The sequence below is a fragment of the Typopeltis vanoorti genome, chromosome 19, assembly GCF_054136105.1.
Source record: "Typopeltis vanoorti isolate ZY-2024b chromosome 19, IOZ_Tvanoo_1.0, whole genome shotgun sequence".
Taxonomy (NCBI): Eukaryota; Metazoa; Arthropoda; class Arachnida; order Uropygi; family Thelyphonidae; genus Typopeltis; species Typopeltis vanoorti.
In genome coordinates this window covers 43,130,963-43,145,000 of record NC_143567.1, presented here as the reverse complement: position 1 = coordinate 43,145,000, position 14,038 = coordinate 43,130,963, and the positions used below count along the sequence as shown (strand labels likewise).

The window sequence follows — 14,038 nt, the reverse complement described above, 5'->3', positions numbered from 1 at the left end:
AGATTAACTCTTGGTATGCAGTTATACACTGCTTGTGTCAGATACTGCCTTATGAATTTCCATGCACTCTGAACATCTTTTCTGCATAGCTCATCTACCCAATGTATTGATGCCAGTTAACTACAAAAGCTTCCCATTGTCACACACATTATAATTTCACATGTATCCTTGGCAGTAACCTTTTCTTGTTTCAACCTTCCTAAACAAGTATCTCATGATCGCTCACCAACTGGTGGCAGTCTTTCAAAATGGAAACTAGTATCAGGACCATAATAGAAGAGCTTAGGCAAGAGTTGGTGAAAATGAAAAGCAAAATGAAGTATCTGGAAGATGAGATTAAACACTAAAGAAGAGATTGGATGAAGTGAATGAGGAAGAAGTTAGCATTATGAAGAAAGAGTGAAAGAATAGTTGCATATCATTGGAGGTGTGATGACTAATAAAGTACACAAAACATTCTTTCCAGGTTGGAACATTGAAACAAATAACTGATGCTTTGTAGAAAAGGAAAGAGCAAACAATTATCATTATGGGTACGAATGACAGCTAGAGAGAGAGAGAAAAAAAAAAAAAGAATGTTGATAGAAATTCAAGGAAGTTGCAGGACATAAAGGATAATAGTGTTGTCAGAAAAGTCGTTAGCAGGTTGCCCAGATATGACGAGAGTGAGCCGAGAAGGAGAGCAAGAGCAGAGATAAAGAATAGCAAGACGACTGAGCTGTGCGAGATAAAGGGGATTCAGTTTGTGATTCTGTGGAGTGAATTTGAAGGAAAGTTGGAATGGTTTAAAGTTGATCGATTGCATTTGAATGGGTTTGAATGTTGAACATTTAGAAAATTCTATTGCTTGCTGAGAAGGCACAGAATCAAGAAATTAATGTAGCTAATGATCAAAGGGTACTTGTGAAGCAGGATAGCACAGTCAAATGGTTGTATGACAGGAGGAAGATGGATATGAGGTTAGACTGAAGATGTGGTGCAGCAGGACAAGGTGATGTAATACACCAAGGTGAGGATGAGACAGGAATGAATAACAATCAGAGTCAGAATCAGGGAAACGGGAGTGGTAGAAGACTGAATATAGTGTCACATAGTGGCTAGAGTAGAGAATGCTGGTAGAATGACCTCAGACACAGGGATTGATTGAGTCAGTACACCCTTATATAATTGGTATAAGTGAAACATGGCTGTCTGAGGATGATGTGATGTCAGGAATAGAAATGGAAGGATATACAATTTTCTAGAAGGATAGGAAGGTGAAAAGAGAGGGTGGGAGGTACTGTTAATGAATGCAGAGAAACTAAGTTCACAAAGTGTGGTAGTTGATAGTACACGTACAGTTTTTGAATCTGCATGGTGTAAGTTGAAATTAACAGGCTAGTATATTCGATAGGATGCCATTATAGGTCAGAGAATGCAGAAAATACTGATTGTGAAATGATTATGCAAATTGGTTGGATATGTAAAAAGAAGGTGATCCTGATAGGACACTTAAATTACTGGAATATAGAATGGAAGGAGGAAACTGTGTGTGTGTGGGAACAAGGAGAATGAGTTAGTTGAATTTCTGAGAGATAAATATTAAGCAGCATGTGACTGAAGCAACTAGAGGCTTTAGTGTTTTGGATTTGGTGATAACTTCACAAGATGTAATTTTTAATGAGGTATTAATGTTAATCCAAACAGAGAGAGAGAGAGAGATCTGATCTTGTCTGGTAGTGATTTGTGTATTACTTGAGGATAAGGGAATGTGAGCTGAGATCTCTTTTGCAAGAGAAGAGGCAAGACTATGTTTTGGTGGCTTTGAATGTGACCAGACTGTCCTTGCCCTGTTGAACGATAGTAAGTAGATCAGAATTTAAAGACACTAGTTGTAGATGGTCTTAATGCCAGGGATGTTGTCAAACTGAAAAGTATTGGTGATAACTTTAATTCATCTTTCATTGATCTTTAAATTCATCTCAAGTTATCAGCAATACTTTTCTAAAAAATGGTTATAGCCAAAACACTATTAACAAAATTCTCCACAAGACCTCAATAAAAAATAAAGATAAACCAGACTATAATAAAACTATAACCATTCCTTACATTAAAGGGACATCAGATAAAATAAACAGAATACTACAGAAATACAACCTCAAAGCCACCTTTAAACCTCCTGCAAAATTAAAAAGCTTACTCAACTCATCCAAAGATCCACTCCCTCTGCTGGCCCAACCTGGAGTATACCATATTTATTGCACCTGTAATTACCATATATAGGGGAAACAGGATGCACAATTCCTATCAGACAAAAGGAACATATAAATGACATATTAAATATACTGTAATAACTACGGTGAAGCTGGACTTTTTGATCATGCCCTGAACATTTTACACAGAATTGACTGGAAAAGCACCAGTTGTTTACATCACACCAAAACATGGTATGAATGCATATTTAAGGAAGTCTGTGAGATTCTTATCAACCACCCCAATCTGAACAATAATGATGGTTTAAAAATCCTAAGCATATCGTACCCATGGAACCCATCTCCTTAAGAGTTAACTATAAACAGGACTGTAGATAATCCAGAATCCTAAATCTAATATAACAATTGTAATGTTAAAAATAGGCCACTATTGTTAATGTAAAAAAAACTATCTATAAGAAAGAATGTTTCTCTTGTGTTATCTTAAATAGAATTTAGCTTTGATGTAGTTTCAAAATAATTTCTTTAGCTTACTGTGTTAAATGTAACTCAGCTTGTTCTTGTATATTTGTATACACTCCATATGATGACCTTAATATGAAGGTCGAAATGCTGGGAAATTAAAATAGTTATTTATAACATGGTTGTAAAGTCCATAATTTCTAAAATGAATGCTGATCAGCATGCAACACTAAAAGAAAGTATATACTAATATATATTACATACACACATATACTACATGTATACTAATAAGTCTCCTGGTCTAAATGATATCTCTCTCCAATTGTGCTAAAATCTTGTGCTGTTGAATTAACATACTTATACTGTATCGTTTACACGAGCAGTCCTACTCATCTAGATTCTGTACCAAACAGCACAGAATCAAATCATTATAAAACAAAAGATAAGTCAGCCATCAAACTATCAACTCCACATCCTTCACCCCAATATTTTAAAAAATACTGGGGTGATATATATATACACACATATATACTTTATATTATAGTACACACACACACACACACACACACACACACACACACACACACACACACACTATAATAAGGGTTGTACTTTATCTCCAAAAGATAAAGTACAACCCTTATTGTTGCTTCATTAAATTCTTCATAACTGCAATTTGTGCTCTTTTGACAAACAAGCTGATCTGTTGCAAAATACATTCCAGAACACCATTCCATACTTCGATGATGATCTTCTTGCACTAATCTCAAACTCTATCTATCGCTTTATTATAATAACAGTACATGCTATACCTCTTCTACATTTAGGAAAAAAAAAGTGATCAAATGATTCAAGATTTAAAATCTTCCAATTCTGATATCATACCTAAGTGGGATGAAGAAAATCTAGTGAATTTCAATGCTACCAAAACATAATCCTGTCTTATTTTACAGAAGAAAAATCTTACCTCACTCTTTCTTTTCATAATATCCTAACTGCCAATCAAGATAAGTTTCTGTTCTTTGGTTGACTGTCACATCTAGCCACTCCTGGCACAAACATATTGCCACATCCATAGTCTCCTCAGCCTCCAAAAATGTGGTATCCGCTTTCATTTGAAACACTACTCTCATGCACAGCTCTCAACACTTCATAGATTCAAAATACACCTAACATTAGAGTACTGTTCTTACATTTGGAGTGATGCACCAAAAATCTCCTTAAGAATGCTATATGCTGTCAGATTAAATTATCTCCCTCCCTCTTTTGAACTCTCTTCAATCACCTCTTAGACACTCAGGGTTTTTGCACTTTAAAACTGCTGGGGTGCTCACAACCACTTCTGGCAATCCATTCCACTCATTCACCACTCTCCAAGTAAAGAAACTAGTCAGCACACCCACACTAACCACACTCTTACACAACTTCAGAGTGTGACCCCTTCTTTTCCCCCTACTCCCCATGTATTGAAAAATTTCTTTTGTTTCAATATTATAGAATCGCTTAATTCATAAGTTTCTACCATATACTCTCTCTCTCTCTCTCTCTCTCTTCTGTCTGTCAGCTAAACCCTGCAACCCACACACCTTCAGTCTATCCTCATAAGGGACATTCCACATTCCTGTCATGAACTTAGTCACTCGTTTCTGAATCTCTCCACCTACCAGTCCACTAGAAATGCAAGTGACAAATCTGCACAGCAGTCGACATGGAACTGAATCATAGCCTCCCTATCTTTACTTATCAATGTGTTTTTTCAACATCCAAGTAATCCTCTGAGCTATTTTGCCAACTCTTGCAATATGTGCTCTGAATTTCAAATCTCTATTCACTGTCACCCACAGATCTCTAGCATCATCAATTTCTTGTAATCTAGTACCATCAAATATGATACAAAGTATATAATCCTTTCATCCCAAAGTGCATTACTTTACCTTACAACATTAAATTGACAACCACTGTCCTTTGCCTACACTGCCAGTTTATTTGTAATTCTGCAAGATATTTATATCACCTTTATCAACTATTGCTCTCCCCAGTTTTGCATCATCAGCAAACAACTGAATATCTCCCTCAAATCTTCTGCCATATCATTTATGTACAAATTAAAGAGTAGTCGTCCTAGTACAGAGCCCTGGGGAACTCTGCTAATCACCTTGATCCCACACCACCATACACCAGCTGTTGGCTCTTGTAAGCTCCATTTGTTAGTGTTTCAATGATACCATATTGTTGAGAGGGGGAGAGAGTGAAAGTTTGTGATAACTTCTGTTCCAACGAGGTCTCTTCTGCAGCAGAACTCAATCATTTACACCTCACTTTTAATCTAATGGCTACAGTCCCCAGAGAATAAAAAAAATAATCCTTCTACCAGTCCAAGACCTTCTCTTTAGAAGGATTTTTAGTAATGCCATCACAACCCTCATGTTTGAGGCATGTCAGAAAAAATAGCCAGAATCTTAAAGAAATAAAATCTTCATTGCACAGCATTAAAGTCCCCACTTGAAACTAACTACTCTTATCCACTCAACTAAGAACCAACTCCCTTCTCTCTTGGTTCATATAAAATCACCTGTTCCAGCAAGTTGGCCTACTATGGACAGACAGAAAGTACAGCTACCATCTGCATAGAAGAACATAAAAAAAATACATATGCAGTCATGATTATGATCATTCAGGCTTTGCATACCATGTTTTGACAGGAAATGGTTCATAGAATCATGTGGAAAAAGACCACTGTGCTCCATTGCAGCAAATTTATAAAAGTAAGACTGTTTTTAGAATCTGCAGCTGGTCTCAAAAATCAGCCTAACCTGAATAAAATATCATTGCACAAACTTCCCAAAATATGGGAAACACCGATAGTTGGAGATCTCAGTTTACATCCTAGCAGCTGACAGATGCCCACCTAGTTAGGCCCCAATTCCACCACTTTAGTAGAATATTCTTCAAGACAAATAAGTCTTGCAGATACGGTGCAAATAAGTCTCACTCTCCAGTTCCTCATGTTGCTGCTTGTTTGCACCACTCTACTTTAAACTGTGCCATTCATCATTATTGCCTGAATATAAAACATCTTGTAGTTATTTAGAAGAATATTACCTGTTTGTCTTCTTTGTTTCAATATGTCCATATGGTATTTCTCTAATTTCTTCTGCCAATTTCCATTTCTTTTCTGTTGATGCTTCTTATGCTGATGGTGTTCATCTGGAATTCTGCTGATGTTGAGTTGGAGTTTGCTCCAGTAAATTAACCTTTTACTGTTTGTCCTAGTTCCCTGGAGAGAAAAAAAAAAAAAAAAAAGCAGGTCCTTGTTTGCCTAGCAGGAATGAAATTTCATCATGTTATACCATAATTTTGTTTTAAGTCAATATAAAATACAATTTGGTTAAGTTAATTCCAAATTTCCAGCCCATCTAGTGTACCATTAGGTGAGGACTGGACATAAGGTCAAAATCCTTCTTTAGTATTCTCATTTCCTTAAAAGGCTACTGAGAAGGTCTCCTTCCAGTTATTTAAGTTTTTGATCCCTAAATGACTCCATGACATTCTTTTAGAGATGCATTTAAGAAAGATTCAAGTGTAAATGATGAAATAATCAGAGCCTAAACTTGAGGGTCCTAGAAGGAATGAGTCACTATGTAACCAGACTAGTGTAAGAACTTTGCAATTGTGCATTTGGTTAACTTGTTAGAAAACTGATTTCTTAATGTGGCAAAATAACTGAGAAATCACTGTATACACAAATCTATTCATCTATCTATATCTATATAAATAAATAAATACACACACATATATATATACTTACACCACAATACTCTGTGTCATTAAAAATCTGAGGAGGGAGTGGATCAATCTTATTATGCTTTTTGCACTCTTCTTGCATAAAGTTTAGATCTTCATCCCTTCCAGGTTCAGTAACATCAACAATTTCATGATTTATTTTCATGGAGTGCAAGATGAAAAGGACCCTCTGTTGGTGCTTTCTAACCTAATATACAGAATGGAATTATTTCTTAGAAAAAGGTAAAAAGTACATTTTTGAAGAACAAGTAATAAATTCAAATACAATTACAAACAAATATTTTGTTTGTAATTTTCTTTGAATGCTATTTCTAGACTTTCTTATATATTGTTCCATTTCATGTTTATTTATTAGGTTTTTTTTTTTTTAAACTAACCTTAGGATTTGCCATGCTAACTTGGTTTATGTAACAAACTAAAGCTAAAATTATCACTAATTTTATTCTCTAGAAATATTAATGCATACGACCTTGATGTTATGCAATTTAACATCAACAAAGCTAACTATTGTGCTTACACAATGACTCTTAATTAGATGTTGCCAAATACTATCACTGACTCTTATTACAAAAATCATAAAACAAATTTTGATCTGATAACTACACTTCTAAGTTGAATATTATTGATCTACTGCTTCTGTTTGACACAGGTATTCAAACTAAGACAGTCAGCCTAATTAATAAAAGAAATTGAAAATACAGTGGTCTCAATTATCCAACCTGCCAAAACCTCAAACTTCAATACAGGTCAGCATATCAAACATTTGGTATAGCACCATGTAACTGTAGTTCAATTAACTTTTGAACCTTTTTGAACCTTTGATTATCTGACCAAATTCCAATGTGACCAGAACATTGAGATTACTATAGGAAAAAAGTTCCCTTCTCGGTCATGAGGAAGCCATGTCTTTTACAGCAGCTTTTAGAAATCGATGACTGTTGCTCAGTTGGTATTGACCATGCTCTTGGGATGTGAACTCACGTCTTTTCAACCAATATAGAATGAAAAGTATCTTTTGTATTTTTCAAATGAAGGCAAGTTAGATGATCTCACATGGAAGTAGCAAGGTTTTTCCTCTTAAAAACTGTTTTTCACTTTGAAACAGCAAACTGGCCATAAAGAAACACCCAATTTATAGACATAGTACACTGGCCTCAGTGTTAGTTACTTTAGCTGTAAATCCAATTGATTTTAACCAAATTTGAAAAACTAAAATGTCTCATTTCTCATAAATGATCTTATTTACTTTTGATAATATTCAGATCTTCAGCCAAAACCTCTCTTCTTTTGTTGACTTACACCTTCAGTTTATTTTTTCTGACAAAAACACATCACTTCAAAAAGATTTGATACAGTTTTCTTTTCAAGATACTATACACCCATGCAACTGCTTACAATATAAATCTCAAATTCATCCAACATTGGGGTAGTACATCAAAAATCACTTAAACATGCTTGATACCATCCAGACAGAGGACAGCCTGCTTAATAGATGATCATCTGTCTCTCTCACCCTTCCTCCAAATCACTTCCTCATACATGGTCTATTTCTGCCTTTTTCTTTTTGGTATATTTTGATGAGCACTGATCAAACTGGCCACCATTTCTCCACTTTCCTCTAAGCATGTAAAACAGAAGCAGCTGGTCAACATTATATATATTAGTTCAGCTTTAAATTGATCAAACCCAGCTTCTTTCATTCCCTCTTTCTTTTTAGAAACAGCTTTTCTCACACCATTTCACCAAGGATGGTGACCACCAGCTGTTCAAGCAACAGCTTATACAGCTGGTGCTTATCTTCTTGCCCACACAACAATATGGGGATTGATCATTATAAGATAAAGTGCACTAAATTAAACATGCAGAACCTTTGTCCAATGTTATTCAAATCTGAGTAACTGTTAAAAAAATTTTTTTTCTTGATTGATCCTACATTAGAACACTCCTCATGTTACTTTATATTTTTATTTTATAAGTGCAGTGTAGGCTAATTCTTAAGTCTGTCATTGCAAGATATCTACATCTCAGTGCTGAATTCTTTCATATAGCACTCACTTGAGAAAAGACCCAAGTTCAAATCCACATGAAAAGAATTTTAAAAATAACAGGCTTACATCTTTCTTCAAGCAACCAAAGCATTTTAGCTACAGCATGCAGCACCAACTGAGCTGCAGAGACACAGAGGCAAGCTGACCATTTATCCCAATAAGAGGAGGTCAAATGTTAAACTCCTTCACACTAGATAAGATACTACAAGTATAAAACTAAAGCAGCTGCAGCAACTCCATATCTACCCATCTTGAATGGCACTAACAATGAACATCCCTGAAACTGGTATTCTTAGTCATTGACAATGGCAGTCTGAAAGAAAATATCATTTGTGTGCTGATATTACAAAGCTGGGGAAGATGACTACGCTTAACAATTATCAAGGCCAAAATCTGACCTGTTGAACCTAGTTCCAGGATGAGTTAATATTGTTAATTCACTACTTTTATTTGATAAATACTTGATATTACACACCATGCAAAATATTTAAAGTGATAAATGAAAGAACTGGGGCATATTGAAAAAAAAAAAATCATCCTTATCTTTAGGAAACCAGTGTAATAGCAACAATCTGGGTGAAAATATTTGGCTTTTAGTGATGAATCCAATGTGGAGGAGGATTTTAACAGAGTATTTGTATTCTGATTTATGTACAAACATTGAAGTCTGTGGCAATAATTCTATGGTAAGAGAGGTGGGGAATATTTTATGCCAGTTAGAACATAATGCTACCCAAATGTGTTCCCCACCTCTCTTACCATAGAATTATTGCCACAGACTTCAATATTTGTACTTAAATCAGAATACAAATACTCTGTATTTGTATGCACTGCACAAGCTCTCCTCCTGATTTAAATAAAGCTGAAGAAAATTACCAATTTTGAGGTGTTTACATTAGTTGGAGCAAATGATCTAAAACCCTGGGTTATTTAAAATCCTACAAGAGAATTTTTGGCACCAATATCCTAGAATTAAAAAGGTTACTTTTATTTCTATAATGCCAAGTGAGGAATCAATGGTAAGAGCAATGGTATTTAATTAGATTCTAAAGTTATGCACTGCACATGATTGTAGCTTTCTTAATTTATAGATCAGTTTGTTAGTAACTGGAAATGGTATGATAGTGATGGTATCTATTTAAACAATGGTGGATGTGAGTTGAACAAAACGATAAAATCTAAGTGTCATTTCATGTCATTTCTAAGTGTGTTTTTTAAAAAAAAAAAACACACTTAGAAATGACACCTAAGGAAACTTATGACAAAGTAAATGTGAAGGATATTCACAAGTAATAACATGAAAGGTGTTTGCATTAACAGTAAAAACAAGACTAAGCATATCCTGAATGGTATCATGTTTTTATATTCTAATGCATGAAGGCTAAAGAACTAGTTGGGGAGGGGTCTTTCTTTTCCTTACCAAAAGCTCTCCTCCTGTGGGTAGAACCTCCAAAAGAAGAATGGAATAAGACAGAAATCTGGACAAAAAATTGGCTGTGTACACAGGGCAGATTTGGATTGGACCAGAGTTTAACTGGGCACATAAGTGCTAAAAGATACTACTAATAAAATAACTAAGATCTAGTGTTCGACAGAAACTAAAGAGAAATGTACTGGTTGCATATAAATTTGTAGTGGCATGGATAAGGCGAGCAGAGTACAAGCTAGAGTTTCCTTGTGGATAAAAAAAAATAGAGTTTATTAAACATTAGGAGGAGTCCATAAACAGTTAGTGATTAGTGCACGATGTTCACAGAGTGGAAATGGTCATCATAGGAATGTATATTCTAATAGAGAATGCACTGAGAGAGGTGAAAGATGATTATTTTGAGCAGCTTGGCAAACTGATGGAGATGCAGAAATAAAGACCTTTTTGTCCTAGGGCAGCGTTTCTCACCCTTTCTAAGCCCAAGGACCAGTAAAATGCCTAAAACAATTCTATGGACCACTAAGTTATGTAATTTTTTTAAAAACATATGTGGGGATTACCAACATTTGGGAAAAACTGTACCATTTATAACATAATAAATCTAAAAGCATATTTTGAATATACATGGAAACATAATTAACTCGGAAGTAATCATTGAACAAAGTTTTAATTTTTATTAAACAAATAAATAATATGATATAATTATGTTACTATTTACTTTTAATGATATGGATGAGCTTCTCGGCCATGCAGAGTTGCTGGATATCTGGCTCAATATTGGTCAACTTCAGTCGAAGATCAGCACACAGACGAATTCTGCATTTTGTTTTTATTTAAATGGGCGATGAAAATCCTTTCTTGCAAAAATAGGTTGTAGAAAACTGCATGACAATTTTCGATGCTTCTTCAGATAATATAGGAAATTCACTTTTCACTGAATGCGAGATCCAGAATTGAGCCAAACTACGATCACGGAATTGCATTTTAAGCCCACTGTCACCTGAAAGTTCAATTAGCTGTTCTTTTTTTTGATAATGAAAGGTCATTCTCGTGACTGCAAGCCTGAAATGAATCGTGAACCCACAGAAATTTCTTATAAAAGTTATTCGGAAAATATATTTCCAAATTCTGTTTCAGAGTTTTGAGGTGGATAAACCCTTTTCCCAGTGGTTAAATTCTAAACTAAAAAGTTTCGAGGCCCTATATAAAATAATCAATTGTATTTACCTTTTGAGTACCATCTAGGGAAGCTCCAAACCTCCCCATCCCTTTCATCATGCATTCGTAATCAGGCTGTTGATATTGACTTTATATACACATTCAAAACTGTAAGCAATTGTTGAATAATAACACAATAATGTAAGCATAATTACCGTAAAGGGAGAAAAGTCACGAACAGAAAAATGTTCCTACAAAATAACTAATTGTATTTACCTTTGAATGCGATCCACTGGTCGAATGTCCAGCAAGTCAGCAAATCTTTCCTTTTGTTCAGCGTATTAATATTATCGCATTGCAACTGATGGGAATTCTGTGTTTCATTACAGACCTCTTTCTCTTTGGAAACGACACACAAACTGTCATTACAACATCACATTTACATCAACAATACAAAACATCACATTTTGTATTATCACTGTCATCTGAGCTATTTTTCCGTTTAAAGAAGGTACCAATGTACTTATCCATAATTAAAATACCATACTTACTCGAATATAACTCGAACCCCTAATTTTACTTTTCAAAAAAAGAAATTAAAAAGTTTCGCATATTCCTCGCAAATGAAAAAAAGCTGAAACACGTTCAGAACGGGATGATAGTAACTTGCTCCCGCAGTAAACAACACGCTCTCCCCAATAGCCACTATATTGCAGAGGCAAGAAAAATAAGTACTTTTATTATGTCACTGAATAAGGTACAGCAGTCTGTGTAATATATTTCTCAACAAATAGTGCAATTAGAGACAACTGGGATAAAAACGACACTAATTAATGAATCACATGTCCCCTCATACAGAAATTATGCTGTATAGACTCAAGCAAAACCATGTTGCACCGGCAAACACAGTATCTAACTAAAAACTATTGTTATTAACTAGATGTGTGCGAGTTCGCTCACTGCAAAGCAGCAATAACATTCAACCGAACATGTTAAAACTAAGAAATATATATATGTAGTGAATGTTGTTATGGCAGTTTCACATATTATTGGAATTCGGTTGAAGAGAGTTAGCATTTCAACTCAATTGTCAGCTTGCTTTTATCTTTCTGTTGCACGATTTCTGAAAAATATATAAATACTGGGGTTAACTCACAACATACTTCGTCCAAGTATTACTTAGCACTTCCGAAGATATATTGAGCCTTGGTTGGAGGAAGAAAATCTTCGACAATAAAAATCAATAAACAACAAGCAATTGGTTGGAATGTGGTCATGTGGATAACACATGTTCACTTCAAATCTGACAAAACAGCAAGGGAAGGTGGAAGAAATAAAACTATATTGTTGTTCACTTCACCCCTCTATTATTCGTCATTCTGCCGCTACAAATTAAAACAGTGGCAGAATGTTGATGGAATGAACATTCTGCCGCTATTTTCATTTATTTATTTTTTTAAGTATCCATTTTATTTCAATAATTTTTACTTATTCAATTTTAATTTGTTTTGTTTGGATAATTAAAATATATAAATTTATTTGGTTAATTAAAGTCCGATTGTGTACCTGTCCTATCGTCACAGACCACCTGTGGTCCGCAGACCTTAGGTTGAGAAACACTGTCCTAGGGGATCTATTTTGTCCTAGGGGATTGCATTATAACAGATGTGTGAGAACTGAGTGCAGATCACTACCATCTATTCCTTGCCTAGAAGGATTAAAAATAAAAATGAGCAAAATGATGACATGAGGCTAGATGGACCATGATATATGGTCAGCCTTCTTCAAGACCAGTGTTAGAGCATTCAAAGAATGAATGCATGGGAGGAAGGAATGCTAGTGAAATCTATAATCATATTCAAGAGGTTGCTCATAAGGCAGCACTTGGTCTTGAAAGGAATTTGAATCACAGTAAAACAGAGTGAATTATAGGAGAAGTTGTTAAGAACCATCACAGAAAAGAAGGAAGTATATAAAGCTTGGCTTAGTTCTGGAAGACAGAAGGATTGAGAACAGCATCACGTTATTAAGAAGAAATTAGAAAAAAAAAAGGAAAAAAAAAAAGAATTGTAATAGTAAAATGTAATAATGAAGAATGCTGGCACAGTGTTCTGTGCAATTAATCACTCATTAGGATATGACAGATCAGTTCAGGTATGAAGGATATCAGGTATAAGGTAACAGTAGACTAAATATCATATCTAGTGATGTTAATTGACCAGCCAATGTTAGTGATACAATCTTGATGGCCCAGTTGGCTGAGTATTAGAGTATCCACTCTCCAACTAACAGGATACGGGTTCAAATTCTGCTGCGAGTATGGATATTTGCGATTGTCATCTTTAGGTGGAAGGTAAAAATTTCATCGACTAGTGTGAAACCACCACCCTGTCTACTAGAAGCCTGAAGTGGCTTGAAAATGTTCCGTGCTTGGTCCCTAGATAAAAATAAATAAAATACTCCAAATATATCAATATATCATCATCATCAAATTCCTGATATATACCTCAATGGGGTGTACATGATATGATAGTACTACATGAAAAATTACATCATTACTAACTTCCTATCTACGATTTTCCTCCAAATCTGTCAGTTACCTGTCAAGACTCCAACATTATTGGATCTTATATATTTCCATCTTCTAAGGCACTTTTTACTGTATCAATCCACCTATATCTTGGTCTTCCTCTAGGTCTTTTTCCTGCCAACCTGGCAGAGAACACTTGTTTTGCTAATCTTTCCTCTCCCATTTTGTTTAAGTGACCATACCACCTGAGATTAGCTCTGCTAATGCATTCCTGGATGCAGACAATGTCAAGTTCTTTCCTAATATCTTCATTTTTAATATGATATTGCCATTGATGCCATGGTTCATGCCCCTAATCTTTCTCAGAACTCTCATATCTGTGGTCAAGTGTTTTATTTCTGACCCAGCTCTCACA

At 35.0% G+C, this 14,038-nt stretch overlaps 1 protein-coding gene across 2 annotated transcripts in view; it reads right to left on the bottom strand.

Moving 5' to 3' along the window:
• LOC150096045 (SH3 domain-binding glutamic acid-rich protein homolog) overlaps positions 1–14,038 on the bottom strand; it is an 85,072-nt gene that overhangs the window by 38,288 nt on the left and 32,746 nt on the right. For both annotated transcript variants that reach the window (XM_090409467.1, XM_090409466.1), the window contains exon 2: positions 6,463–6,645. In XM_090409467.1, the coding sequence (XP_090265593.1) occupies positions 6,463–6,645 (183 nt within the window). The remainder of the gene's footprint in view (positions 1–6,462; positions 6,646–14,038) is intronic.